This window comes from Lissotriton vulgaris, chromosome 1_1 (assembly GCF_964263255.1).
Source record: "Lissotriton vulgaris chromosome 1_1, aLisVul1.2, whole genome shotgun sequence".
In the NCBI taxonomy this organism is placed as follows: Eukaryota; Metazoa; Chordata; class Amphibia; order Caudata; family Salamandridae; genus Lissotriton; species Lissotriton vulgaris.
The window spans coordinates 552,396,735-552,423,267 of NC_141685.1; the positions used below are offsets into that span (position 1 = coordinate 552,396,735).

The following is a 26,533-nucleotide window of genomic DNA, read 5'->3' on the forward strand; positions in this document are numbered from 1 at the left end:
AAGACAGACATGATTCTGGTGGCTCCGGATTGGCCTCTCCAATGGTGGTACCCGGATCTCCTGCATCTATCCAAAGTACCGCACCGGAGGCTTCCTTGCTGTCCGGATCTGCTGACGAGAGAGAACGGCAGGGTGTTCCATCCCAACCTACCGTCCCTGAAGCTAGCAGTATGGTTCCAGAGTTCGTCCAGTATGGACATCTAGGCCTCTCGCAGGACTGTATGCACATTTTAAGAGAGGCAAGGAGAGCTTCTACAAGAAAGACGTATGCTTTCAAGTGGAAGCGGTTTTTCATGTGATGTGCTGCTGAGGGTCATGACCCGATTCGAGGTCAGGAACAGGTACTGTTACCATACTTACTTTCTTTGGCCAAATCAGGTTTACAGTATTCCTCTATTAAGGTCCATCTGGCAGCAATAACAGCATATCGAAAGTTCCTACCCAGGTTTCTTTCTTTCAAATGCCAGTGGTGAAGGATTTTCTGGAGGGTCTCAGGAAAGTGTATCCTCCCGTGAGGGCTCCCTCACCTCCTTGGGAGCTTAATGTGGTTTTGTCTAAATTGATGGGTCCCCCATTCGGACCTATACATAAGGCCTCCCTTCAACATCTGTCGTGGAAGGTGTCCTTCCTTGTGGCTATCACTTCTGCGCGCAGGGTGAGCGAGATTCAAACTTTTTGTGCTACAGAACCCTATCTCGTTTTCCATGCGAATAGAGTGGTGCTTCGGACTCATCCATGATTCCTTCCTAAGGTAGTCTCGGATTTTCACATTAACCACTCAGTGACACTACCTACGTTTTTGCCTGATCCGAGCACTTCTGCACTCTTTGGATTTGAAAAGTTTTACCTTGATAAAACTAAGAATGTTAGAAAGACTGATCATCTGTTTGTGAACTACGGTCCTCTGAATACGGGCTTGCCTGCTTCTAAGAGGTCCATTTCTAGATGGATTGTGTCATGCATTTTGTTATGTTATCAGTTGGCACGGAAACAGCTCCCGGGTAGACCGAGAGCGCACTCCACTAGAGGAAAGGCTGCTACTATAGCAATGCTTAAAAATGTTCCTGTACATGAAATTTGTAAGGCAGCTACGTGGCGTTCGGTTCACACCTTTGCTCGCCATTACTGCCTTTATTCTGATACTCAGGCGGATGCCCAAGTTGGTCAGGCATCCCTGAGGAATTTGTTTGGGTAATACTGATATTAGTGTACTGTTTAGAGGGTCTGGTATTCGTCCGCAGGGTATGGGATGGGCTTGCTACTCTATTCAGTGCTTATGACTATTGATGAGTATCCCCTGGAGGAGAAGGATTAGTTACTTACCTGTAATATTAGTTCTCTTGCAGGGGTATACTCATCAACGTCATAAGCACACCCACCCTCCTCCCCGGGCGAATACCAGAACTGGCTATTTTACATGTTACCCATGCTGTTATCACACTTTTATACGCCGTCCAAAAGAACTGACCTAACTGTCACCTGTGGTGCATGATGGCAGCCTGGAGGCTCACAGAAGTCTTAAAGGCACGGCGCCAGATTTTTCTGTTGTTACAATGCAGCCTATCCAGGCTAAAGCTGCCTCTATGATCCTGCCTGTTTTTACCTTTGAAAATAAAGGTTGAGTGTTTCAAAGAAAACAAAGGCACTGTTTTCGTCTTTGCATTTTCATATATTGTGATTTATATGTCTTTATTTAGCAAATGTAAAGATTTTACAGGCAATTGGGGCAGTTTTTTTGAGCCTAGTATGGTTATATTGGGCTGCATATGTATATGTATATGCATATTATCTATATATATATGGTTATTTTATGTGTATTTATATTTTTATATATATATATATATATATATATATATATATATATATATATATATATATATATGTAGATATATGCATATTATTGGCTATTGCTCCGGGGTCCCGCACGTGGGCGGGACTATTCATTGCTTATGACTTTGATGAGTATACCCCTGGAAGAGAACTAGGATTACAGCTAAGTAACTAATCCTTTTTGGTATCTTTTACAAAAAGAGATGGATATGTTAAAAAACTGAAATGGTCCTCCTAGGCTTGTCTTTCTAGTTTATGCTAATTTTGCATTGCTGTTTTGATAACCCAGGGACTCCCATCTCGACGACGGGGAATGATTCAAGCATGTGAATCTATGAAAGATTCCAATACTGGAGAACTATAGTTATAGGTAAGTAACTTATTTTCTTCTGGACCATCTTTTTTGCATCCACCTGTTCCCTATGTAATGACACAAATGAATAAAGATGAAATTCAATGTTCACAGATTACCATTTATCCAATTTGAGACTATGATTTCCATCCACCAGATTAGCTGTCTACATGTGCCTATTCCTTGATTTTCCATTCGCCTCTACTTACATAGTGCCAGGAGATCATTTTGACTTAGTTGTTAAAGTAGACTGAAGTTGATGGAGGTGACATGTTTTGGAGCAAATGGCTGTCTGTTGAAAGTAATTAAGAAAATGTATTTGATTAATGTTTTAGCATTAACTAATTTGTGCATTTTCTGTTTTTCAGAAACGGAAGCCGGATCCATTTTAAAGCCAGTCACAGAAATTCGTATCCTTTGTTACTGTAAATATCACTGTTTCTTAATGCTTTAGCACTTAGTCCTCTTTCTCCCAAACGCAAGGAATGTCCACCTGCGGCCAGGAACTAGTAAAACTTTCTATGAAGGTATGTTTCTTCAATGAAAGATTCTTGGTATAGTACAACCTCTCCTGTTCCATATCTCGCACAGGCCCTCTTGCTCCAATCTTCATCTCCACTTGAAAGGGTCTTATAGTAAATCTATAGTTTTGCATGGATCCCTTTGTTTTTAGGTCTCTGCTCTAGGCAGCACACATGCTGTGTCGAATAGACATGTATATACTTTGCGGGCTTCAGCTCTCACAAAGGCGTCCCATTTTCTGGCTCCATCATTGCTCTCGTATTTTTTCTCCCCATTTGTCATTTATCCATAGCATGCATGTGCAAAACCTCATCCTGTGTTTAGTCCTCCCTGAGAGCATGGACCAATTACTAGTATCCATCCACAGCTCCATTTTAGCAACTGTTTTAGGAACTACTTTTAAAATTAATTTTGAGCATTACACACGAGTGCTTGTGCTTTCACTCAACTCCAAGAGCAGTTTCTGTAAACAGCCCTATAAATCTTGTCCTTATCTCGTCACATTTGCTGTACATTCAAAGACTGAGAGCAAATGTGAGATGCCGTTTTCTGAGGGTGCCTGTTCTGTCGCCCCACACCCTCCCTCAATGCTTGCCCCCTCCATCGCCGGACGCTCTTTTTGTCTCCTCCCCTCTGAGTCCCTCGTTTGTTCTTTCTTTATTTCTTCAACTCTCTGACTCCAAATCCAGCAGAGCTATCTTTAACTTCTCAGCCACTTCCTCCCTTGCATTTTGTTCAGAAGGTGAGCACGCCTGTTTCCTCCAATCCCAGCAGTAGGCTCGGATTGTCAAAGCGGGCAGTCGGACATGGGCCAGTGGTCCTGTGGCCTAGACCAGTTTTGGTGGACTAAGCAGTATAATCAGCCAGGGCAGTCCCGGTTTCTACTGCAAGTGCACAACATGAAAGGCTGTTCTTACAGCCTTTGCATACATTTACAGAGCCCAACTCACGTCGGGCTGGCTAATTGTCAGAGGCAGAGTGACAAAGGGCTGCTCCTCTGCACCCGTCCACTTTTCTGAATGTCAGACAGCCCCCTGCAGGCATCTACATCCACATATGTGATGACATACCTAATTAAGGGATTTAAGTTGCATAGCCTGTGGTATTTTATGTTCTACATATTCCGCACCCCCATTTTTTATCTCTAGAGCTATCTAGTCATCTTCTTCCTGCACTTCATTTTGTTCAGAATGTCCATATCAATGGTGCACTCAGGAGCCTCTTGCTCTGGAACACAGAACAAATTGTGGTGTTTTTTTCGTTCTTGCACTCTTTGCCTTGTTTGATATGCAGTGTCCTCCCCCCTCCCTTTGCCCGGCCATTACTTTCAGGCCATGGTGGGCGTGGAGAGGGTGGAAGCTTGCAGGGGTGGACCTCACAGGAGGACCATTCTCACCTAAGTACACCTGGAGCAGCAGCAGCCCTGTACTTTATCCATTATTGGATTTTTCATAGATTCACATACTTGAATCATTCCGCACCATTGAAGTACCATGGTTAGCAGTATGTGTTGTACCAGAGGCCATAATGGCAGTGGAAGTCACATTTATAGCCTATCTATGTCCATTTAAAAAAGGACCAAACTTGAAACATAACCATTCAGGCAACAGCCCCCTCTAGAACACTCCAGACAGAGGCTGAATCCCTCCGATTTTATACCCGACGTTGGGTGAAGGGAGTCTCCCTGAGTTCTGTTCAGGTTTTTCTTCAGCTTACTTGTGTGCTTATTTATTATATCTTTACAATTCTGTATCTTTAAAAAACAGGTCTCTTCAGATTCTGCAAATCCTGTGGGAAAAAGAGACTGCATGTGGACGACCCACATAAGGACTGCCTGTTCTGCCTTTTCCCTCAACATCAGATGAAGGAGTGCAGGATCTGTCGTACCTTTTCATCAAAGACTCTGCAAGATAGAGAGAGACGTCTAATTATATGGCTAAAGAAATTCAAGGCCCGACATCCAGTGCTTCTGGTGAAGACAGTGATTGATCTCATACAACTCAAAAAAGGTCAAGTTTTTCTGACCATCGGGCTTATGAAGGAAGTAGAAAGGCCTTAAAAACACGTAATGATCCCCTGAGAAAGGAGAACCTACAACTTGTTTCCACAGAGGCAGCCTTATTCCAACCATCTACTCCTTCTGACAGTAGGAAATGGAGCAAAGAAGGTTTCCTTCCTCAGAGCAGTTGATTTCAAAATGACAGAAATTTCCAACGACTTCGTCGACTCCGGCATCGTTGACGGAAATGACGACTACATGTATTTCAGCATCATCGTCAAAAGCAGTGACAACGACATCCCCCACAGCTACAGTTGTGAAGGCATCGTTGGCAGAAGGTCGGGCATCCAATTCACTGTGAAAGAAAGCTGCATCAGCAGATGCCCCATCAGCGCCCAAGCTGTCTACGAAGGCATCATCTACAGAGATGCCGGTGGCACCGAAACCTTCGACAAAGGCATTATCAACTCATACACAGTCGGTGCCCGTACCATCGATAAAGACATCATCAACAGGTACGCTGTCCAGAACCTTACCGTCACAGAGACACCGGCAAGGGCGGCAGCGTCGATGAACATACTGTTGACAGGAGAGGCGACGACACCACAGATGTCCGCGCCATCATCGACGACACTATTATCAAAGGAAGCTCCACTGTCAACGCCACTGCTGCCCTTTACTTCGTCGATGGGTTAAAAATTAAAAAGACAGTCTTAACACCACCGCTTATGTCACCAATAAGATATCACCTCTGCTGCCTAGCTATTTGCTTGAAATAGAGGACTCTGATGAAGATGGTACTTATGGAGATGCCTACAGTTCTTCAGAGTTCCTGGTAAAATACCAGAATGAGGACTCTGTTGATAACGATGATCAAGACCACTACCAAGCATATTATGCTCCACCTAGACGTTATTATGAGCATTATGACTACCATCAACAACCTAGGCAGGATAAAGTACGCGTGCCCACCTCTTTACTATAGGTCTTGAAAACGATGCTACAAGTTTACAAGAGGCGATTTCCAGACACCCCACAATAACAACCACTGGCACCTAAACAACAGTTTGTCCTGCTACGCCAATAAATGTGCTGCCACCAATCACACCCAAGATATCACCTGTGCCCAATATACCATCCCCAAGAGAGGGGCATTTATCCTTGGAGGATTAATGTGAAGAGGGCGAGATTCATGAACCCAACACTCACGGGATGAAAGAGATGATTATCTGGTCCCTACTCTGTCTCCTCCCCCACCTCACTCTGCAGATTCTCACCCTGATGACATTGGGGGCTTTTATAATTTAATGGACAGAGCGGCTGCAAGGTTCCACCTCCCGACTTCTGTTTCCTACATGACTTCAAGGAGCAGGCTAGAATGTTGGTAAGGGCAATCCTGGTCATAGATTATATTTGGGAGGAGGGAATAAAAATCATGAGGAATCCGGCAATGGTTACTCCAGTTCCACAACGTTTTGACAAGAAGTACAAGGCCACAGATGATTCTCCAGCTTGCCTAACTAGTCGTCCTAAACAAGAATCCATCTACCCCATTTCAGTGCCTCCAGACAGTGGATAGGTGCCTAGACAATATATGGGAAAAGGTTCTTCCTCATGTCAGCCATCACAGTGCGTGCAGCTGTCGCCCTATTAATTTTGGCGCACTATGACCGGCAAATGTGGTCGGATATTGTAGGAAAGTAGTGTCTGCTTTCATGGTTACCCCCACATTTTGCTTGGTGTCAGTATGTTTTTGACTAGTCTGACTGGGAGCATGCTAATATGGAACACAGTGTAAGACGCTGGCTTAGTATAATGGTGCGCACTTATTTAAGTGGAGCACCTTGCATTAATCCAGACAGTTCTTATGGTGATTTTAGTGGTCTTATACAACCATAGAAAGCTCTCTAAGTGGTAGCTGTGCTGTGGCTGTGGAGAGCAGCCTTCTAACTTGTCTTGAAGGAGTGTTAAGCAGCTTGTTTTACCAGATCATCTCATTTCTGCCCAGCTCAAGTCCTCTAGGTCCCTAACCCATGCCTCAATCTTGGGCTTATTTGCAGACAGCTAATGGATGGCCATCCTATGCTTGGCTAGCAGGAGCCCTAATTGCCCAAACCATTAGCGCTATCTACCCGTCTTATGGCACGGAATCAGACCCAGCAGATAGTGCTTAGCTGTAGTTGCAATGCGGATATGTGGATACTGGGGGCGCTCTGTAAGGAACCCACCACACTGTGACAATACTGAGAGAGTTTCCCACAACTCATATCATATGAGTGAACCCTGCACCCCCTCCTTTGCATCTCAGGCACTCATCTGTTCAGGTGGAGTATATTATTCTCCTGAGTCTGGTAGGAGCGAAGTAACCCTGGTGCAGGACATTCAAATTAGCTAACTTAAATCATGCATTACTTGACTCTTCCTTCACCAGGGCACAGGTTCTATTCCACTTGGTATTCGCGATGGGCACCGGTATAACTGCCTCCCAGCCTGCCCTCGTCTGATAGGCAACCTGCAGTCAGTCCTCTTAGCACCCGGTATACATGGGACACCAGTCTCCTGGAATATCCGAGCTTCAGCATCAGTTCAGTGTGCAATTCTCCAGCGGCACAGCTGGAAATCCAGATCACTGTTCCCTCGCTACCTGGGTCTGAGCTGGTACGAATTGTCCCCAGCCTACACTATACAACTCTGTGCCTCCTGAAAGGTGACACAGTTATCGGATGGGAAAAGGTCCCCAAGCAACTCGCATCCCCCTACTCTCAACATTGTTAATAAGAGCTCACGGCTGAGGTCTCTGACCTGCAGCAGCCACGCTATTGGTAGCTTTCTAGAACAAGGCTGAGCCCGGAACACCCTACTTATGGCACTCATCCATGCTATGGTGACCTGTCAAACCACACACTAGTGAAATGTTTCATGCACCCGCAACAATACGAATGCATCACCTTTGGGAGTCACAGCAACAGGTGCTTCTCCCAATCATCCTCCTCTGCTCACCATCTGGCCCGTGCTGCAACTGTACCGCCAGATAATGCAGCTCAAGGTTCGGGAGTCCCAGACCACCTCGTGTAGGGTCTCATTTTAGCGCACACTGGCCCACCCTGTTACGCCTACCTGCCCACGCCAGTGGTACTAAAAGGCTATGAAGTTCACTAAATGTTCCCCGAGGGAATCAAACACTATGAATTGTGCAGGATATAGAGGCATCTCTGGAGCAGCACCACCTTCGCCAGGGAGATTCTATCTGCCATGGACAGCGGTAGCGTCTGCCAAAACTTCACTGAGGCATGTAACCCTGCTAGTACACTTCCCATGTTAAGGGAGTATTGTTTCTCGTTAGTATGTGCCACCTGAATCCACAAGTATTGTGTAGGAGGCTGGCTTAGTATATGGTGCACACTTATGTAAGCGTAGCACCCTACACAAATCCAGACAATCCTTATGGTGAATTTAGGGCTCTTAGTCAACCTTAGAAAGCTCTATAAGTGGTAGCTGTGGAGAGTAGCCTTGAGGCTTAGTCCAGGATTGTAAAGAAGCTTGTTACCAGTGCTTAATCTCATGGTGTAGGTTAAGTGAAAAAGAACCACATAGTATAGTTATAAAATATGTATTTATTATAAACACTCACTAACACATTGCAATATCTCCTACTCGGAGATATAACCACAATACACACAATACTTTGATAATAGAACACATAAGTAGACAAATACTCAGTGGCCTCCAGGGGGAGACCAAACCATATACTAAAATAGTAGAATGCGAACCACAACTAGAACCGGGACTGGACCCAGAAGATGTAGAAGAGTCGTGGACCTAAGGAACCACCCAAGGTAAGTATCCAGGAACCCCTGGACGCCATGTGTGTACAGAGTGGGAACACGACCGTGTGCTCAATACAAGTCAATGGTAAATCGCGGTTGGACTTTTAAAGAAGGACCCTTTCCAGCAGACCCTGAAGAAACCCAGAAGAAGATGGAAGAATGGAGAGTCACCCCACCCATGGATACCCTAGGAACTAGGATACCTATAGCAGGAAAGTCGGGTGCATAGGTGCGAAGTGACGTCAGAAACTGCCGTAGACCACAATGGAGGAGTTCAATGAAGATGCCGCTGGCGAAGAAGGCGAAAGAATCTGGTGGAACGCAAAGGTGGATTAAAGATAAGAGGAATATGCAAGCAGAGGGGACAGAGTTTATTCCACTCAGGATTGACCTGGAGGCATTGAAGACAAATGCCCACTGATGTTTGGGCTACAGGAGAGTTGACTTTTCCCTTGATGCTGCAGCTGTGCGAACCAGGCAACCCTGTGGAAGGCCAAGAGCCGTCACGAGCTGTCCCACGTCGGTTGTCAAGAGCCAGGGGGTCAGTGTCCGACAGGGGCACCACCAAGCCTTGGTAACAGCAACCAACGTAGTTGTCAAAAAAGGTGCAGTGTCTAGACCACAAAGGCCCAATTGACTCACCACGAGTAGGTAAGTCAGAGCAGGACCCGAGCAGCCATGGAGCCCACTGGAGCCGAAGAAGACCCTCAAGAGTACCAATGGGTCAAAGGCACAGGAGTCACAGGAGGACCTCAAGCATCTCACCAAAAGATGAAGGCCCACAGCGCAGAGGATGCAGTGCAGGCGGAGATATTGGTTGGAGGAGATGCTTGAAGCAGGAGCCTCTTGGAAACCGAAGATCTCTGGTGAAGAGAGTCAACAAGCCTTGGCAACGGCAAGTCGACGCGAGGGGGCAGTGGTACTGCTCCAATGGTTCCGATAATAGGTACTGGCTTCAACTTGCTATGAAAACAGTGCTGGCCTCGAGAGAGTTGCAGAACCACCACCTGTGTTGCTGAACCTTTCAGCTTCCATAGCAGCTTAGGAACAGCAGACCAGTCACCTTTATTGCGGTGCCTGTAGATGCAGGGAAGTGACTCCTTCACTTCACAGGAGATTCCTTTGAGTGTCTTGGATGTCCACAGGCCTGTAGAAGAATACCTATGGCTGCTGCCGACTAGAGACACGATTCTGCCCTCCTGATGCTGAGCCAAGCTCGAGCAGGGGATGGCTAATCAATGGGTTTCCTCCCATAAGGAGGTGTGACCACCTCCCAGACAGGACTTTGTGTATTGGGACAGGTGAGGGCGCTTGCTAGGGCCACTAGCTTGCTTTGAAGGGCATATTTAGTGCCCTCCTTGCATACTCCAGCTGAAACCAGTTCAGGGAGCCGTTGGCTCCCGCTCTGGTATGGACAAAGGACATGGGAGTATCCTCCCCACTGTCCAGCCCCACCCCTGGGAGGGTCCCCTGACTCGTACCAACCCTTTCCTTATGGTACTTAGAGCTTACCTGTGGGTGTGTCTCTAGATTCGTCGTGGGGCGAGATTCAGATCCAAAACCACTACATCTTCATCTGTCTGGGTACTTATGACTTCGCTTTAGGAACTGAGGTTGCAACTGGGAAGACTCCTGCTGTTCCTGGTCTTGTCGTCCTGCTAGTCTTCTGCATCATCTGTGCCTGTGCTCCTTTGTCAGTGGATTCCAGCTAGCCTGGCTGATGACGGCTGAATTCGCCAGACACCAGTCCCATGATCCTTGTTTCCGGTCCAGAGAAGACATGGCTTTGCAGTTCGGGCTGGACTGTTCCTATGAGGCACAGGGTCAGACTGATTTGCATTTGTCCATGTCTGAACTGGGGTGGCAGAGTGAGCTAAAGAATGATGATGGATTAAACCTAGATCAGTTGACTGGGGGGGGGAGTGCTTGCAATGTTCAACACTCCATCCATCATCCCCTTTGGTTTTGCTTTGTTCACCGTAAGTTGGCAGGGTATGCCCAGACGTGGGTCCCTTGCTCACTTTGCCCCTGGATTCAAAGTAGCCTGGCGATTGATGGCTGATTAGCCAGAAACCAGTCCCAGGATGCTTGTTTCCGGTCCAGGGAAGACATGGCTTGGCAGTGCGGGCTGAACTGTTCCCATGAGGCACAGGGTCGGACTGATTTGCATATGGCCGTGTCTGAACTGGGGTGGCGGAGTGAGCTAAAGAATGATGATGGATTAAAACCAGATCAGTTGACCAGGGGGTGAGTGCTTGCAATGTTCAACACTCTGCTCATCATCCCCTTTGGTTTTGCTTTGTTTGCCCTAAGTTGGCAGGGTATGCCCAGACGTGGGTCCCTTGCTCACATTGCCACTGGATTCAAGCTAGACTGGCTGATGATGGCTGATTAGTCAGAAACCGGTCCCAGGATGCTTGTTTCCGGTCCAGAGAAGACATGACTTGGCAGTTCGGGCTGGACTGTTCCCATGAGGCACAGGGTCAGACTGATTTGCATATGGCCATTTCTGAACTGGTGTGAGCTAAAGAATGATGATGGATTAAACCCAGATCAGTTGACTCTGGGTGAGTGCTTGCAATGTTCAACACTCCGTCCATCATCCCCTTTGGTTTTGCTTTGTTCGCCCTAAGTTGGCAGGGTATGCCCAGACGTGGGTCCCTTGCTCCTTTTGCCACTGGATTCAAGCTAGCCTGGCTGATGATGGCTGATTAGCCAGAAACCAGTCCCAGGATGCTTGTTTCCGGTCCAGGGAAGACATGGATTGGCAGTGCGGGCTGAACTGTTCCCATGAGGCACAGGGTCGGACTGATTTGCATATGGCCGTGTCTGAACTGGGGTGGCGGAGTGAGCTAAAGAATGATGATGGATTAAAACCAGATCAGTTGACTGGGGGTGAGTGCTTGCGATGTTCAACACTCCCTTCATCATCCCCTTTGGTTTTGCTTTGTTTTCCCTAAGTTGGCAGGGTATGCCCAGACGTGGGTCCCTTGCTCACTTTGCCACTGGATTCAAGGTAGCCTGGCTGATGACTGCTGATTAGCCAGAAACCGGTCCCAAGATGCTTGTTTCCGGTCCAGAGAAGACATGGGTTGGCAGTTCGGGCTGGACTGTTCCCATGGGGCACAGGGTCAGACTGATTTGCATATGGCCGTGTCTGAACTGGGGTGGCGGAGTGAGCTAAAGAATGCTGATGGATTAAAACCAGATCAGTTAACCTCGTGTGAGTGCTTGCAATGTTCAACACTCCCTCCATCATCCCCTTTGGTTTTGCTTTGTTTGCCCTAAGTTGGCAGGGTATGCACAGACGTGGGTCCCTTGCTCACTTTACCACTGGATTCAAGCTAGCCTGACTGATGACAGCTGATTAGCCAGAAACAGGTCCAAGGATGCTTGTTTCCGGTCCAGAGAAGACATGGCTTGGCAGTTCGGGCTGGACTGTTCCCATGAGGCACAGGGTCAGACTGATTTGCATATGGTCATGTATGAACTGGGGTGGTGGAGTGAGCTAAAGAATGATGATGGATTAAAACCAGATCAGTTAACTGGGGGTGAGTGCTTGCAATGTTTAACACTCCGTCCATCATCCCCTTTGGTTTTGCTTTGTTTGTCCTAAGTTGGCAGGGTATGCCCAGACGTGGGTCCATTGCTCACTTTGCCACTGGATTCAAGCTAGCTTGGCTGATGACGGCTGATTAGCCAGAAACCGGTCCCAGAATGCTTGTTTCCGGTCCAGAGAAGACATGGCTTGGCAGTTCGGGCTGGACTGTTCCCATGAGGCACAGGGTCAGACTGATTTGCATATGGCTGTGTTTGAACTGGGATGGCCGAGTGAGCTAAAAAATGAGGATGGATTAAACCCAGATCAGTTGACTGGGATGAGTGCTTGCAATGTTAAACACTCCGTCCATCATCCCCTTTAGTTTTGCTCTGTTCCAGATTAGTGTGGCAGGGTATACTCAGACATGAGTCCCTTTCTCACTGCTCCATCAGGATTCAAGCAAGCCGGGCCGAAGAAGGCTGAAATGCCAGAAACCGGTCCCCGGTAGCTTGTCTCCTTTCTGGTGAAGAATTGGCTTGGTAGTTTAGTCTGCCCTGTTCCCATGATGCACTGGGCCAGGGACAGACTGATTTGCATATAGCCAGGTTCTGAGCTGGGATGGGGCAGTGAGATAAATAACGGTGATGGATCAAGCCCTGATCCTTGGACTGGGTAAGAGTGGTCTGTTTAACTCAGACACTCTGTTCATCACCACCCCCTTTTCTAAATCTGTTCCATGCGCCAAGCATCAGATATATTACCGCCGACTTAACCACCGCTGAAAGACCAGTATAAAGCAAAGGGACCCATTCAATGAATCCTGGACCGAATGACATACGCCGCAGCACCTCCTACAGGACGTCCCATTCCAGGGTGTCAAATACCCTCTCAATATCCAAGGCAATCAACGCTACCTCTGCTTGCAAGACCCTCACTTAGGGGCACATAACCCGCCACCCTAGCGGAACTCGGGACCGCCCGCCTAAAGGGCGGGGTCCCGACATTGCCATTAGGATGCGCCACAGTGGCGGGCGCATTCCTCAATTTAACATTGTGGCGGGCGGTGCTCACTGCTCCGCCCGCCACAATGTTAAAAACAAAAGCATGCCTTTGCACAATCGATCACGCAAAAGCAGGGGGGTACCACAGGTACCCCCCTCCGTGTGCCACCCCCCTTTGGCCTTCACTCTGGGGGCCCACAGGGGGTTTAGAGTGAACACTGCATGCCTTTCCGTGGCGGGATTGTCGCCACGGAAAGGCATTGAAAAAAACCCATTGTAATGTTGCGGGCGGTGTCTGACAGACACCGCCTGCATGTTACTCATTTTCCGCCCCGGGGCGGAAAACAGGCGGGCTGTATTTTGCACCGCCACCTTCCCCTCCGCCATCCAAATGCGGGGGAATTGGGCTTGCGATGTCGGGCGTTTTGCCTCCGCCAGGCCAGCGGTGGCCACCGCCAGCCTGGCGGAGGCAAACCGCCCGACATCGTAATGGACCCCTTAGTGTATAACATGAGTCAGTCTGCGTATATTCAATGGCGCTGTTTTGGAAAAAATCTACGTTGATTCACATGAATCAAACCGGAAATTACTACTTTCAAGCGGTTAGTCAGGGCCTTTGTCAGCACTTTAATGTCTGCCTTGATATCATAGACAACAGGTAATATGAGGTTCCTGGTTCTGGGCTACGCCCTGTTTAGGCAGCATGACAACTATAGCCTCCTACATTGACCTCAGTAAGTTATCCGTTTGCCGGGCCTCCTGAAACACGTCTAATGGCAGTGAACCAAAGAACCTGAGTAATTCTGGTAAAACTCGGGGAGATGGAGGACGTCTGTACTGGGTGACTTGCAATGGAACATACCTCTGATAGCATCCACCAGTTCTTCTTTAGTAATGTATGTGTCCATTGTGTCCGCCTGCTCCTGGCTAAGGGTTGGCAGTACAACCGGACTCAAGATATCTCTCTCAGCCACGTCATTCCGCTACCTCATTCTTGTGTAAAGGCCAGATAAATGGCGCCGTAATTCGTAATTTTTCACCGCTTGTGTGAGCACCATATCAGCTGGGCTGCCCTGGGTTTCTGTTACAGTTGCTTCCCCACTTTTTGACCTCTTTTGTAGCTACTAGATGCTGGTTTTCAACTCTCACAGTGCACTGAGGCCTGCTAACCAGAGCTCTTTCCTTAAACCAAGGTAATGCCTAATTGTAACCCAATGGGCAAAGAAATTAAGCACCCCTGTAAGCCCCTAGTAAATGGGAAACCTCAGGGGTGTGGAATTTAATAAAATATCTACTTGTGCATAGGGCAGGTTGCTTCATAAATCTACTTGTCCTGTAACAAAATCCACGTGCCCCTTTGGTGCAATGTAGTGCAACAACAAATTATGGCAGCAATCTCATTACATAGGAGCTCTGATATAGTCTCTGGGCCCGATTCACAAAACTAATTTCAGACAAAATCCTAAACTTACTACCATTTTGGTATTCACAGAAGGCACTTACTCATTTCGGTATTCACAGACGTTAGGAGTCCTAACTTTAGGACTCCTAAATGCTTTCTGTGAATACCGAAAGTCTTAAAGTTAGGATTTTTCTCAGTTTAGGAGTAGTAAAGTTAGGACTCCTAACTTTAGGACTCCTAAACTGAGGGATATGGAGTGATAGAATCTTGCGTCACTCTTGTCGCCCTTCTTCAAGATCAGAAGGATGACACTTTGTGTCCAGATTGCGGGCAAGAATCCTCCTGCTGATCCATTACACACTCTTAACAAGATCGGTGCCCAGAAGTGGATATCCGATTTAAAAGTATCTATGGTTACCCCATCAGGACCAGGTGCCTTCCCAAAATGGTAGTAAGTTTAGGATTTAGTCTTAAGTTAGTTCTGTGAATCGGGCCCCTTGTAACAATAGGTTGTCCAAATTTGATGCCCTTTACCATGGATGAAATTACAGTTGCCCGAGAGAAACTTTAGGCCTGCGAAATGCCTTCTGTGAACACCGAATGCCTTAAAGTTAAGATTTTTCTCAGTTTAGGATTCCTAAAGTTAGGAGTCCTAAATTTACTACTCCTAAACTGATAAACATCCTAACTTTAAGACTTTCGGTATTCACAGAAGGCATTTAGGAGTCTCAAAGTTAGGAGTCCTAACTTTACTACTCCTAAACTGAGAAAAATCCTAACATTAAGACTTTCGGTATTCACAGAAGGCATTTAGGAGTCCTAAAGTTAGGACTCCTAACTTCTGTGAATACCGAAATGAGAAAGTGCCTTCTGTGAATACCAAAATGGTAGCAAGTTTAGGATTTTGTCTTAAGTTAGTTCTGTGAATCGGGCCCTCTCTGATTATGCCTGGGCTTATACCATAGTAGTGTTTAAATACTTGCAATCCCCTTATGTTTCCACGTTTCCGCAGATCTACATACTGGGGCTGAAGGTAGTGGTAAGCTATAGTTCCAGGGTTAGCAAGCCCTTTTGAGTCTGTGCAAACCTACTCACTTGCATGTTTTAAGGGTTTTCAACAACTCTTCTCCAATCTTTTCCCATACTGGAAATTTACTCCTGACAATGACAGACGTAAACCTTCTTCTGGAGTTGGGAAAAAGAGGTTGGAGGGAAAGTGAACGTGCAAATACTCAGATGTCGGCATGAGCAAATCTACACATGCACATTTGCTCATGCTAAAATGCAGTTCACTTCTGCGGACCTAGGAGAGGTGCGGCGTCATGTTGATAGCATTAGGTAAAGGGTGGCGACTCTGGAGGAGCACAATCTGGGTAGGGAGGAAGACTTACATCAGCTGCAACAAGAGATGATCCAACTTCAGGAGCAGAACATTGATTTACAAGGCCACGCGGAGGACCTGGAGAACCGCTCCAGATGTAATAATATCTGGATTTGAGCGGTCCCTTGGAAAGAGGAAGGCGATAACCTTTGTGCCTACATCAGTGCTCTGTTTTTACAGGTTCTCGGGGACGATGAGGTACAGGAGATTCAAATGGGTCGTGTCCATCGAGTAGGTCTCCCGCCTGGTGCTAAAGCTCCCCCCCCCCTGATATCCTCGTCTGCGTTTATGACTTTCAGCTGAAAGAGCGTATCAGCCGCAAGGCAGAGATCTTAATCCAGTACAGTTCTGTGGTCACCAACCTATGCTCTTCCAAGATTTGGCGGACTCCACATTGGTTTTTTTGTTGTTTTTTTAAATACATTTGTTATTGTGATATCCACCGTGCATATCCAAAGAAAGTGTATCTTGTCTCACACAGCCATATAAGTAGTCGTACCATTCAAAGAGCCTCACACAGCCCTTCTGCCTACATCCCAAAGGCCGGGCGGCGTAAAACTATTGATCTCCTTCAGCTCATGCAATGTGAAGACTTGTGTTTTCTATCATCCAATTTTTAATCACATCTTTTCATTTATAAACTACTAACTAGAGATGCCAGTCCAACTATCATCATTACTGTAAACCTGTGGGATTTAATGTCTTATAAGCCCTATGTCTCTCAGCAGACAATGTACGAAGTAGGTAATCTCTGACCTGGAACGCAAGCCAAGATATCACTCTGAATCAGACACTCTCATTCCCAGCTGTCTCGGTCCCATCCAACCTAACTGGGGAACCCTCCGCCCCTTCATCCTCAATTCCTGCTGCAGTCGCGTCCTGCCGTCTCTTGTATTTCAGGTATAATCCTCAAAAGTTCTTGGGCCTGCTTTTGGGCGGGAGCAGCTCAATATAATTCTCCGACTGTGTGCAGCAGTAAGTCAAGTCTCTAGCCCACTGCTCAATCTTGGAAGGGGGGCCCCTCATCAAGCACGCAGCTAGCCTCCTTTTCGCCATCAGCATTCCCATGTCTACTATGAACCGATTTGCCTTCGGTAGCGGTTTTGAATAACCCAACAATGCAAGCGCAGGACATAGTGCGACCTCCGCCTCCAGAATCCCGCTTATTTCTTGAAACACTGGACTCCAATATTGGTGCACCCCCGGGCACTCCCAAGCAAGGTGTTGAAACCCTGCGCCCTGAGCTCCACATCTGTCACATGCCGCACTGTCCCACAGCCCAAACCGATGCAGCCTTTCCGGGGTGTGATATATTCTATTAACAAACTTGAAGTGCACTAATCTGTGCCTACCACATGTCATCATCTACAGCTATTCCTAAGTCACGTTGCCAATCTAGGCGTGCCTTGCTGTACCCAGTCTCCCCTTCAGTCATGATTATCTTATATAAAGTAGAGACAATTTTCCTCGGTGTGTCCGTCTTAATCATGTGTTAGTTGCAAGAGTTCTAGGGGTTCCTGTAAGTCATCACCCAACTGTAGGAGAGTAGGGTCTGCAATCCTATGATCACCCCAGATTTTTGCTTTTTGCTTCACTGGTTTACGACTTCCCTGGCTGTGGACCTGCTAATCAGACCCACAGCCTAGCTGTTATCTCTCTAAATTGACACGTGTACCTTAGGTGCATTTACCAATTGGTACTGGGCCACCTTATCAGTCTCTGTATCCAGGGCATAGGTGTACCCAGGGCCTACCAGGGGCTGCAGCATGTATTATGCCACCCCTGGCTGGCCATCTAAATCTGACACAACTGGCTGCACGACAGCTGGGGCAAGGTGGTGTACACACCCTTTGCTTTAGATATAGTATACCTATATCTAACCCTAAAATGGGCACATGTATTCCTATCAGTCACTCCTATGGCAGGCCTTATCAATCCTGAAGGCAGAGTGCTTGGAATTATGTGAGATGGTGCTCTGGCATGAGCTGAGCCCGTCTGCAGCTTGCGGAACCAAGTCCTAATAGCTGTTCCATGATAACACGTACCATATACTCTTAAGTGCATTATAATCCTTGCGGTTATTTGCCAACTTTGGTATCGCTTTATCAAAACATGTCGAGTAAAGTGTCAAACGAATTGGAATACTAACCCCTCACCAATTCTGGCAACGGGGTTAGCATTCCACCCTTCTAGAGGGACACAACATGTATGTAACTGTGAACCCCGGTTAAAGTTAACTCGAGCCTCAGCATCACAAAATGGATGCTGCCACCACAGACACAAGTCTGACCTCCTGCTGCTGGTAGTCCTTCCAGCGAGGAGAGCTTGGACAAAGGGTTTCCTGTCAGGGGCGGTGCTAGCACCATCCCAGACAGGGTTTTGTGTATCCCAGGTAGGCAGGGCTGAGAGGAAGGTGACTGCAAGTGGCACCCAGGTGCTCACTGTGCATATGCCGGCTTGAACCAGTTCCAGGGGCACACCAGCCCCTGAGCTGGGGAAAGTCCGGACAGGGGAGAGGGGTGTAACCACCCCCTTCCTGGCCCAGCCCATGGGCAGGACCTAGTCGCGTGCCAGCCCCTCTCTTTAGTATAAAGATAGGAGCGGGCCCCCTTCCCAAATTAGATAATTCTGAATCTTGATGACTTTCCACGAAAGAACTCTTGAACCTTTTTGAAGACTCTCCCTTGTGGCTAAGGAGTAGCCACCCTGCACCAGCGGGCACCATCTAAGCGCATGCGGTTTGCTGCAAGTCCATCCTCCGGATCAAGACTGCCCAGCTCGACGAGACCCGGATTCCTTGGCACCTCTGACCTCTACCTACATCATCAGCCCAGCTGAGATTCGTGGGTGTGACGAGACCTGAAGGGACCAGCCATCTTCAAAACTGCACGACGCTTATCCAGCACGACCGCCGAGGGATCCTCGAGTGAGTGCTTTGGGGTTTGAGAAGCCCTAACCCTGAGCAGCTCCAGCACCGAAGTCCAGCCCCTCAGCATCCACGAGATCTGCGTGGGGCCCTTCTGCTCTTTGCTGCTCACCGCGTTGTCCGGCTACTTGCCTGCTGGCTTGTGGCCCTCCTGACGACGAACCACGACACTTTCATCGCTGGTCTGGTTGCTCCAGACTGGCCCTTGCTCCCCTCCAACAGAGGAGCACCCCGGACCCTCCTGGTCCACTCCAGACGCCATCTTGAGTCCACCGCGTAGGCTTGCCTTTGCCAAGGTTTGTTGCCCCAATCCTGGGTCCAGCATCGCCGACAGCAGACACCTTCGTGGGACAGCCTGCACCTCCATCCTGGTCGCCGACAACGCCTCCTGGTCCGAGAGACTGCAGAGCCCAGCGTCGCCCACTCACCTGGTCGAGGTGACTTCATCCGGTGCCATCCTGGTGCCCACCTAATCACTGGCTAGTGATTAATAACTGAGTCCCCTCTGCTTTCAGGTTGTCTCCATCTTCGATCCAGGCTTGGATCACATCGAACTTCATCACTGGTCGCCTGCCAGCAACTTCTTCTTTCAGGCTCCATAGACTGTAATGAGGATTCCCGACGTCTTTTGAACCCTGTGCAGCCGCAGCCCCTGGGCTAGGTAACTTGAGCATTTCGGTGCTCCAACGTAGGTTCACTATCTAAGTGTCCAGATCCTTTTTCGTTTTCAGCCTAACTAGTCGGATTTGTCCGATAACACTAACTTTACGAAATCTAGCATCCATAAACTTTGTCCCGCATCCCGCGCGAGAGTGCACACTCTGCACCCGATCTCCCTAGGCCTCCTGCTCCTAACCTTAGGGTTCTGTAGTGTAGTCCTAGTGATCCTAAAGCCTCTGGATCCAGTTACTTACCTGCTAGTATTTCGCATTCCACTTTTAGTGTATATGGTTTTTCGTGCCCCTCGGGCATTTGTGTAAATTGTGCAACTTAAAGTATTTTCTTAAGAGTTTTGTTGAGTGCTTAGCTCCCTGACTCATAAAGAGATCAGGGTAGACTTGTTATAAATAAATATCCTTTTATTTTCATAACAACTTGTGTGGTGTCCTTTCACTTGGTGTTCAAGGGGTATATGTGATGGTATAACAGCTGGCTTAACACGCCCTCTAGAGTTTAGCCTAAAGACTGCTCTTGTCCATGCTACTAGTATAGCTGGTCTATAAGGTTGACTTACAACCAATCATCAATAAGGGTCGTTTGGAATGATACACAGTGATCACTAGAATAGTGAGCACTACATATCAGGCCAACTTCTCACACCAACTGTTCCCGCCAAGCCTCTCTAACACGGTGAAATTGAAAGCGCTGCAGTCCAGTGAGCAAAACTTCCTGTGTTGTCACGTCAGCTACTGTTTTAAGAGTCCCACCTATAAACATATCTCCCATCGTGTTTATGCCTAGAGCATTCAGTGCTGTAGTCACCCCTTTATCCCTACATGGGGCTAACCAGGCCGCCCATCCAATGGGCATCAGCGGGGAATACAATAACGCACCAGCATGAAGCTGCAGTAGCGCATGCCAGGCATGTCTCGGCGAGTTTAGCGAATCAAGCTGTCCCGTACGTCGGTCCGCTGGCTCAAATATAATGGCTGGCAGCGGCAGTGGGGCGGTAAAAAGCCTTTCTAACATTATAAACGGCGTGTTTTCTCTATCATGAATCCAGCTGTGCACATGTGCCCCCTGCGCAACTCGATAGTATAGATCAAAATCTGGGGCCCCCAGCCCTCCCAATTGATATGGTAGAACCAGAATCTTCCACTGTACCCATGCCTGCTTTCCAGCCCAGGCCAGTTTTATCATCAATGACGTAAGACGTGTGAAGAAGCACTTTGGCAAGACCATTGTTATGTTGGTGAATAAATACAGAAGTCTGGGCAGGACCACCATTTTCATTATCGATATCCTGCCTAGTAGGGAGTGAGGGAGTACTATCCATATATCAACATTGTCTTCCAATCGAGCCATGGCTGTGCTATAGTTCTCGCGAAATACCACCTCAGAGTCAGTATGCAGTTGGATCCCTAGGTATTGCACAGGTTCTGTGGTCCACTTCAGTGGATATTCCATGTCAAACTGCTCTGTAGCCGCAGTGATGGGGAACGCCATTGATTTATTCCAATTAACTGTCAGTCCAGAAAGTGCACCAAATCGCACCACCTTCCGCAGAAGCGGCGCTAAATACTTTTCTGGTTCTCTAACATATAATAGGGTGTCATCCTCGTACGTCGTTATGACTAGTTGATAAGTAGGGAAATTTAATCCCCAGTGACTGTGGTATTCACGTAGTTCACAGGCCAATGGTTCCGCGACTAGTGCGTAGAGCGTAGGCGACAAGGGGCAGCCCTGGCGCTTGCCCCTACAGATCCGAATCGGGTCTGTGACGTGATTCCCGAGTTTAATGCAGCTACCAGGTCACTATGAAGCAGAGCAATCCTCTGGAGGAACACCTGTCCAAGCCTATGTCTTGAGAGCACCGCTCTCAAAAAAGGCCACTCCACGGAGTCGAAGGCCTTCTCCATGTCTAAAAACACTGCTATCGCTTTCGTTTCCAGACGTGTGTGTTGAAATGTAAATGTACCGACATTTATAGAGCGCACAGCTACTACCCGAAGGTAGTGTCCCGGCGCTGTACGTATACCGCTTAGGAACCCTTCCTGGTTTTCCCTGTGAGTGTCCATTCCTGGGCACCCCCAGGGTGAAACCAGGCATCCCTGCGCTTTTGGAGATTAAGCAAGCTATTGCCCAGAGTCGCAGAGTGGAACCCATGATTATAATAGGCACCGAGGCGAGAATTATCAGGTCTGAGGAAATTGAGCCCAAGACCTGCCGAGGCGGGTATTGAACCCTGGTCCCGGGCCAGACCTCTGCATCAGGGTCTGCCTCTCTAACCATTTGAGCCACACTTCTCCACTGAAAGGCGCCAAATACAGTTCTCAAATTGTATGCAATTTTTCTGCCTGTCAAATCCCGCTTGTTCCGGGGCCACCAACTCCGGAGACAGCAAAGCCAATCTATTTGCGAGGATTTTAGCGTATATTTTTGTATCCACATTTGTTAGCGACAACGGTCTGTAGGAGCTACACTCTTCTGGGGGTTTCCCCGGTTTTGGTATGGCCACAATATTCGCTTCCCTCATAGTTTTCGGCATCTGACCCGTGTCGTTCATATCTGTGAACAGAGCTGAAAGGTGTGGAAGCAGGGGTCCAGACGCGGCACCCTGCGGGAGGGGGCCATCAGAGCGGCAGCATTGCCCCTCCCCCATCGCCATCCAGGATACCGCCGCGACGGGAAGACTGACTTGCGGCAGGATAGACCGGCGGCACTGACCCGGCCTGGAGACCAGCTGGTGGCCCCCCAGATTGTGGAGGAGGTGAGCGGCCCCTTTAGCATGGTCGATGATCACCGGAGGCCTGCGCCTCGTGGCCGAGTGGGCGCTGGCCTCCTGGAGTAGCGAGGCCCTGGGGGCCGGTGAGCGACGGAGCCCCGCAGAGCGGGCGGGAGGGTGGGGCCCGACTTCAAGTGGCTAAAAGGAGACATTGTACCCGGGCCCCTGGAGTGACTGAAGTCGAGGGACAAGCCCCACCTGACCTTCGTGTCCCGGACTCGGCACTCCTGGGACTCCCCTGGCCTGCCGGACATAGCCCAACTTCTGACCGACAGCCTACCCCAATCTGGGGTGTAGTGGAGTAGCGGTAGGCCGGCACTGCGGTGAGCACGCACCTTCGGCGGGGGCCCGGCCTTGCTCGCCGGCCTAGCACATTAGCACGAGAGGGTGCTGGAGGGGTGTGGGGACTGGGCGGAGCGACGCCATGTCTAATAAGACACGCAAGAAGGAGCCGGAGAAGCCTGGTAAGGTACCCCCGAAAGGATCCCAGCAAGCGGCGTCTCCCGGTCCCAGCGTCAAACGACGGGGAGGCCCCCTAAAGCATTCATGCTGGAACTTTTTGCCTCCATTAAGGAAGACATTACTGACCTGCGCTCCCAGCTGGCCTCGGACCTACGGGAAGTGCGAAGAGATGTGGATGGCATCGGCGAAAGGATATCTACACTGGAGGACCACGACCTGAGTGTGGCCAATGATGTGCATCAACTACAGCAAGATGTGATCCGGCTCACTGAGCAGAACCTAGACCTCCAAACCCACGCGGAAGATCTGGAGAACCGTTCACGTCGGAACAACATCCGCATCCGAGCGGTGCCCTGGGATGGGGAAGCAGGTGATCTGAAGGGATATGTCGAGGCACTCTTCTTGCAGATCCTGGGCTAGGACGACGTTAGTGAGATCAAGATGGACAGGTTCCACAGAGTCGGGCTGCCGAGGCGCGGTGAGGGCCCTCCCCCGATATCCTGGTCTGTATTTATGATTTCCAGCTTAAGGAACGCATACTTCGGAAAGCCCGGGATACTCCGTCTTTACAGTTCTGGGGCCACCGCCCCCAGCTCTACCACGATTTGGCAGCATCGACGCTTCAGAAGAGACGTGGGTTCCACCCTGTGACCACCTACCTGCGTGAACGAAATGTCTCCTACTCCTGGGGGCATCCCTTCCGCCTTATCATTAGATGGCAAAACAGGCTAGTTCAGGTTCGCTCTGTGCAGGCCGCCAGGGACCTTCTGGGCTTGGATGACACTGTCCCTTCTCCCGAGGGCCGGAGCTCCCCATCCAGGCGAAGACGACGCTCCTCTTCTTGGCATAGAGTGGACCGAGACACAGAATCGAGGAGGCCTGATCGTACAACCAGCTTGCAGGAGAGGGGCGCCGCGGTTGCCTCTGTCGCCTCTGTAACAGTGCCATCTTCACAAGCTCCGGGGCAGCTTGAGCCTTGAGATGGAGCTTGATCGGCACAGGAGGGGCTCTTCTCCATCAGCTCTTGACCCGCCTACAGGGAAAGGGGGCAGCGGTGGCCTCTATGGCATCGGCGACAGTGACGACATCACAGCTTAGCTCCGGGGCGGCCTGAGCCCGAAGCGATGGTTGCCTGGCGCCGGAGGGACACGTATCTTCAGGTACCGTGGGTAATTTTGTACTTTTTGGGAAGACACCCTAGTCCAGGACCTTGGGGGCACACCCTGAGGTGCCCCGCCCTCACCCCCTGGAGGAATCTACAGACTTCTCCGCACTGGGACTGTTAAGAACACTGTTTCTTCTTGTTTTTCTTCCCTCTCTTGTTGCTCCCTATAGTTCTACTTGTTTGGGGGCAGGACTAGGAGTCCTTTAGGGGGGGTGGTATTAAAGGGATTCGTTGGGGGTAAGGGGAGGGGGGGAGCAGGGGGGTAGTGGTGGTGACAGGATTGTATGGATGGCTGCGCTTTTTGATTCATGATATGTAAGTGGTGTGTTTTCGGAAGATATACGTTGGGCTTCTGGGGCTCTAGGAATTTCCTCGTTGACTGTGGAGTTTTGGGGTGGCTATATGGGAGGGCCTCGGTTATGCCGGGAAGCGGTGTGGAGGGATGGAGTTTGTGGCTGCATGGCGGGGAGGTCCGGATACAATGGAGGATTGCGGAGAGACGGACTGAACGGTATCCTCTTGCCCATGGGCGTTTATGAGTGTCTCTATTGTAATGCGTCGACTTTGGTTGTCAATGATGGATGTGGAGGGGAGGGGCAGGGTGGTGCGGAAGCAGCGGGAGTGAGGTTACTGCCTAATGATGCCTCTTAGTACTGGGACATGGAATGTGAAAGGCCTGAATTCGCCGCAAAAACATCAGAAGGTGTGGAAGTATGTGAATGATCACCAGCTCAGTGTCGTGGGCCTCCAGGAGACTCACTTGGCACGTAAGGATGAGCTTCACCTCCGACACAGACTTTTCTCCCTCATTTATAGATCATCTGCCTCCACGAAACACAGGGGGGTGGCTCTTCTCTTTCGTTCGACCCTTCACTTTCAGCCTATGAGTGTGCGCAGCGATAAGGAGGGCCGCTGGCTGATGGTCAAGGTTCTCTTCCAGGGGATCCTCATCAATAGTCATAAGCATTAGAATATTCCCGCCCATGCGCGGGACCCCGGAAACAATATATTATATGTGCCCCACATATACATATACATATATATATAAATATATATATATAAAAATAAGCAATTGCAGCCAAATAAAACAGTGGAGCTGGAATATGCTGTGAAGAATTTCCACCATACATGTGTATTAGCATTAGAAACATGAGAAACAACACCAATGCTTGTTTAGAAACTGTTTTAATGCTTAGAAAGCAGTAGAAATTCTTATAACACACTGTAAGCATATACAGCTCCCAGGCTGCATTGCAAATACCCAGTCTAAAAAGACTGAAAAGCTAACCCTGTAGCTGCATGTACCAAAACTGACGCTGTGCCTTTAAGGCACCTCTGCCCCTAGCTTCCCATCATGCCTCAGGGGTTACAGTTAGGTCAGTTGTTCTTTCCGGCTCCTTCAGGAAGGACCCTGGATACACAGCTCCACATTTTTTCTGCCTTTTTCAGTCAGAAAATCTTCAAAAGAACAATTTTTTGATTTACTTTGACTTTTAACATCAGGGTCAAGTAAATAACTGCTTAGCAGTCAAATTTTTGTGAGGTTTTCCTGTCAGGATGCCTTCATTATTTGATGATTGCCCTTCTTGTGGCCACAAGAAGGCAAAAACGGACTCTCATGAGGTCTGTATTTTATGCTTGCCAGATGATCATGATCCAAAAGACTGTTCTCATTGTCAAAACCTGTCTGACAGAACTTTAAAAGACAGAGAGAGGAACAGGCTCTATGGTCTGGCCCAGAGATCCATGAGGGGAAGATCTACAGAGAGGAAGAGTTCAAAGAGACCCAGAACTCCCTCCAAAGGCAAGTCAGAGCGTCCATCAACCTCAGCGCCGGGCTCGGCGCTGAAAAAACGACATCTGATGGACAATTCGAAAGAAAAAGCTCCGTCGACGTCGGAACCGGCGTCGACGAGGAAATCGTCGTCGAAAAGAAAATCACCGACGACGAAGAAAGCTCCGCCGTCAACTAGGCGACGATCGGCGTCGAGAGAAGCCACGAGATCTCCGTCGGCGAGGAGATCGGCGTCGAGACGTAAGTCAACTCCGCCGCCGTCAACCAGGCGACGGTCGGCGTCGAGAGACAGAATACACTCGCCGTCGTCTCAACGTCGACAGGCTTCGAAGAGTGTGACACCTCCGCCGACGTCTCCACGGAGGCGCTCAGCGTCGAGGAGCAAGAGCCCCCTCGGACGATCGTCGTCGAGGAAGGGATCATCGTCGAAGGTGTGTCGGCGCTCGACGTCGAGGATGTCCGATCCTCCGCCGTCGCCACATGCCAGGTCGACATCAAGGGCTTCGTCGACGACAGGACGTCGAATGCCATCTCCGTTGCCGACAGACCAACGTCGGTCGACGTCGAGACCTCCGTCGACGGCAGGGCGAGGGAGAAGACTCCGTCATCGGCTCGACATCACAGGTCGACGTCGAGAGAGCACAGGTCGTCATCGAGGCGTTCGACGTCGAAGATTATCACTCCGTCGACGCCGCAGAGGCGTTCAACGTCAAGGGAAAGACTTTTAAGACGTCTGCCAACACCAGTGAGACGAAAATCTCCTTCAGTACCTTCGACTATTTTGGTGACTCAATCGGCTTCTCACCATTCCTCCTCAAGTGCCTCTAGCTCATCGAGGTCCTCTTCCAGGAGTAGAAGTCCGTTGCCCCAGCGAAAGATAACACT

The 26,533-nt window shown here is 49.0% G+C and overlaps 1 protein-coding gene across 1 annotated transcript in view; it reads left to right on the plus strand.

Moving 5' to 3' along the window:
• The window catches only part of HFM1 (helicase for meiosis 1), a 2,890,879-nt gene that overhangs the window by 387,805 nt on the left and 2,476,541 nt on the right, over window positions 1-26,533 (plus strand). Inside the window, exon 5 of the mRNA XM_086925623.1 lies at window positions 2,551-2,592. Coding sequence (XP_086781749.1) covers window positions 2,551-2,592 — 42 coding nt within the window. The remainder of the gene's footprint in view (window positions 1-2,550; window positions 2,593-26,533) is intronic.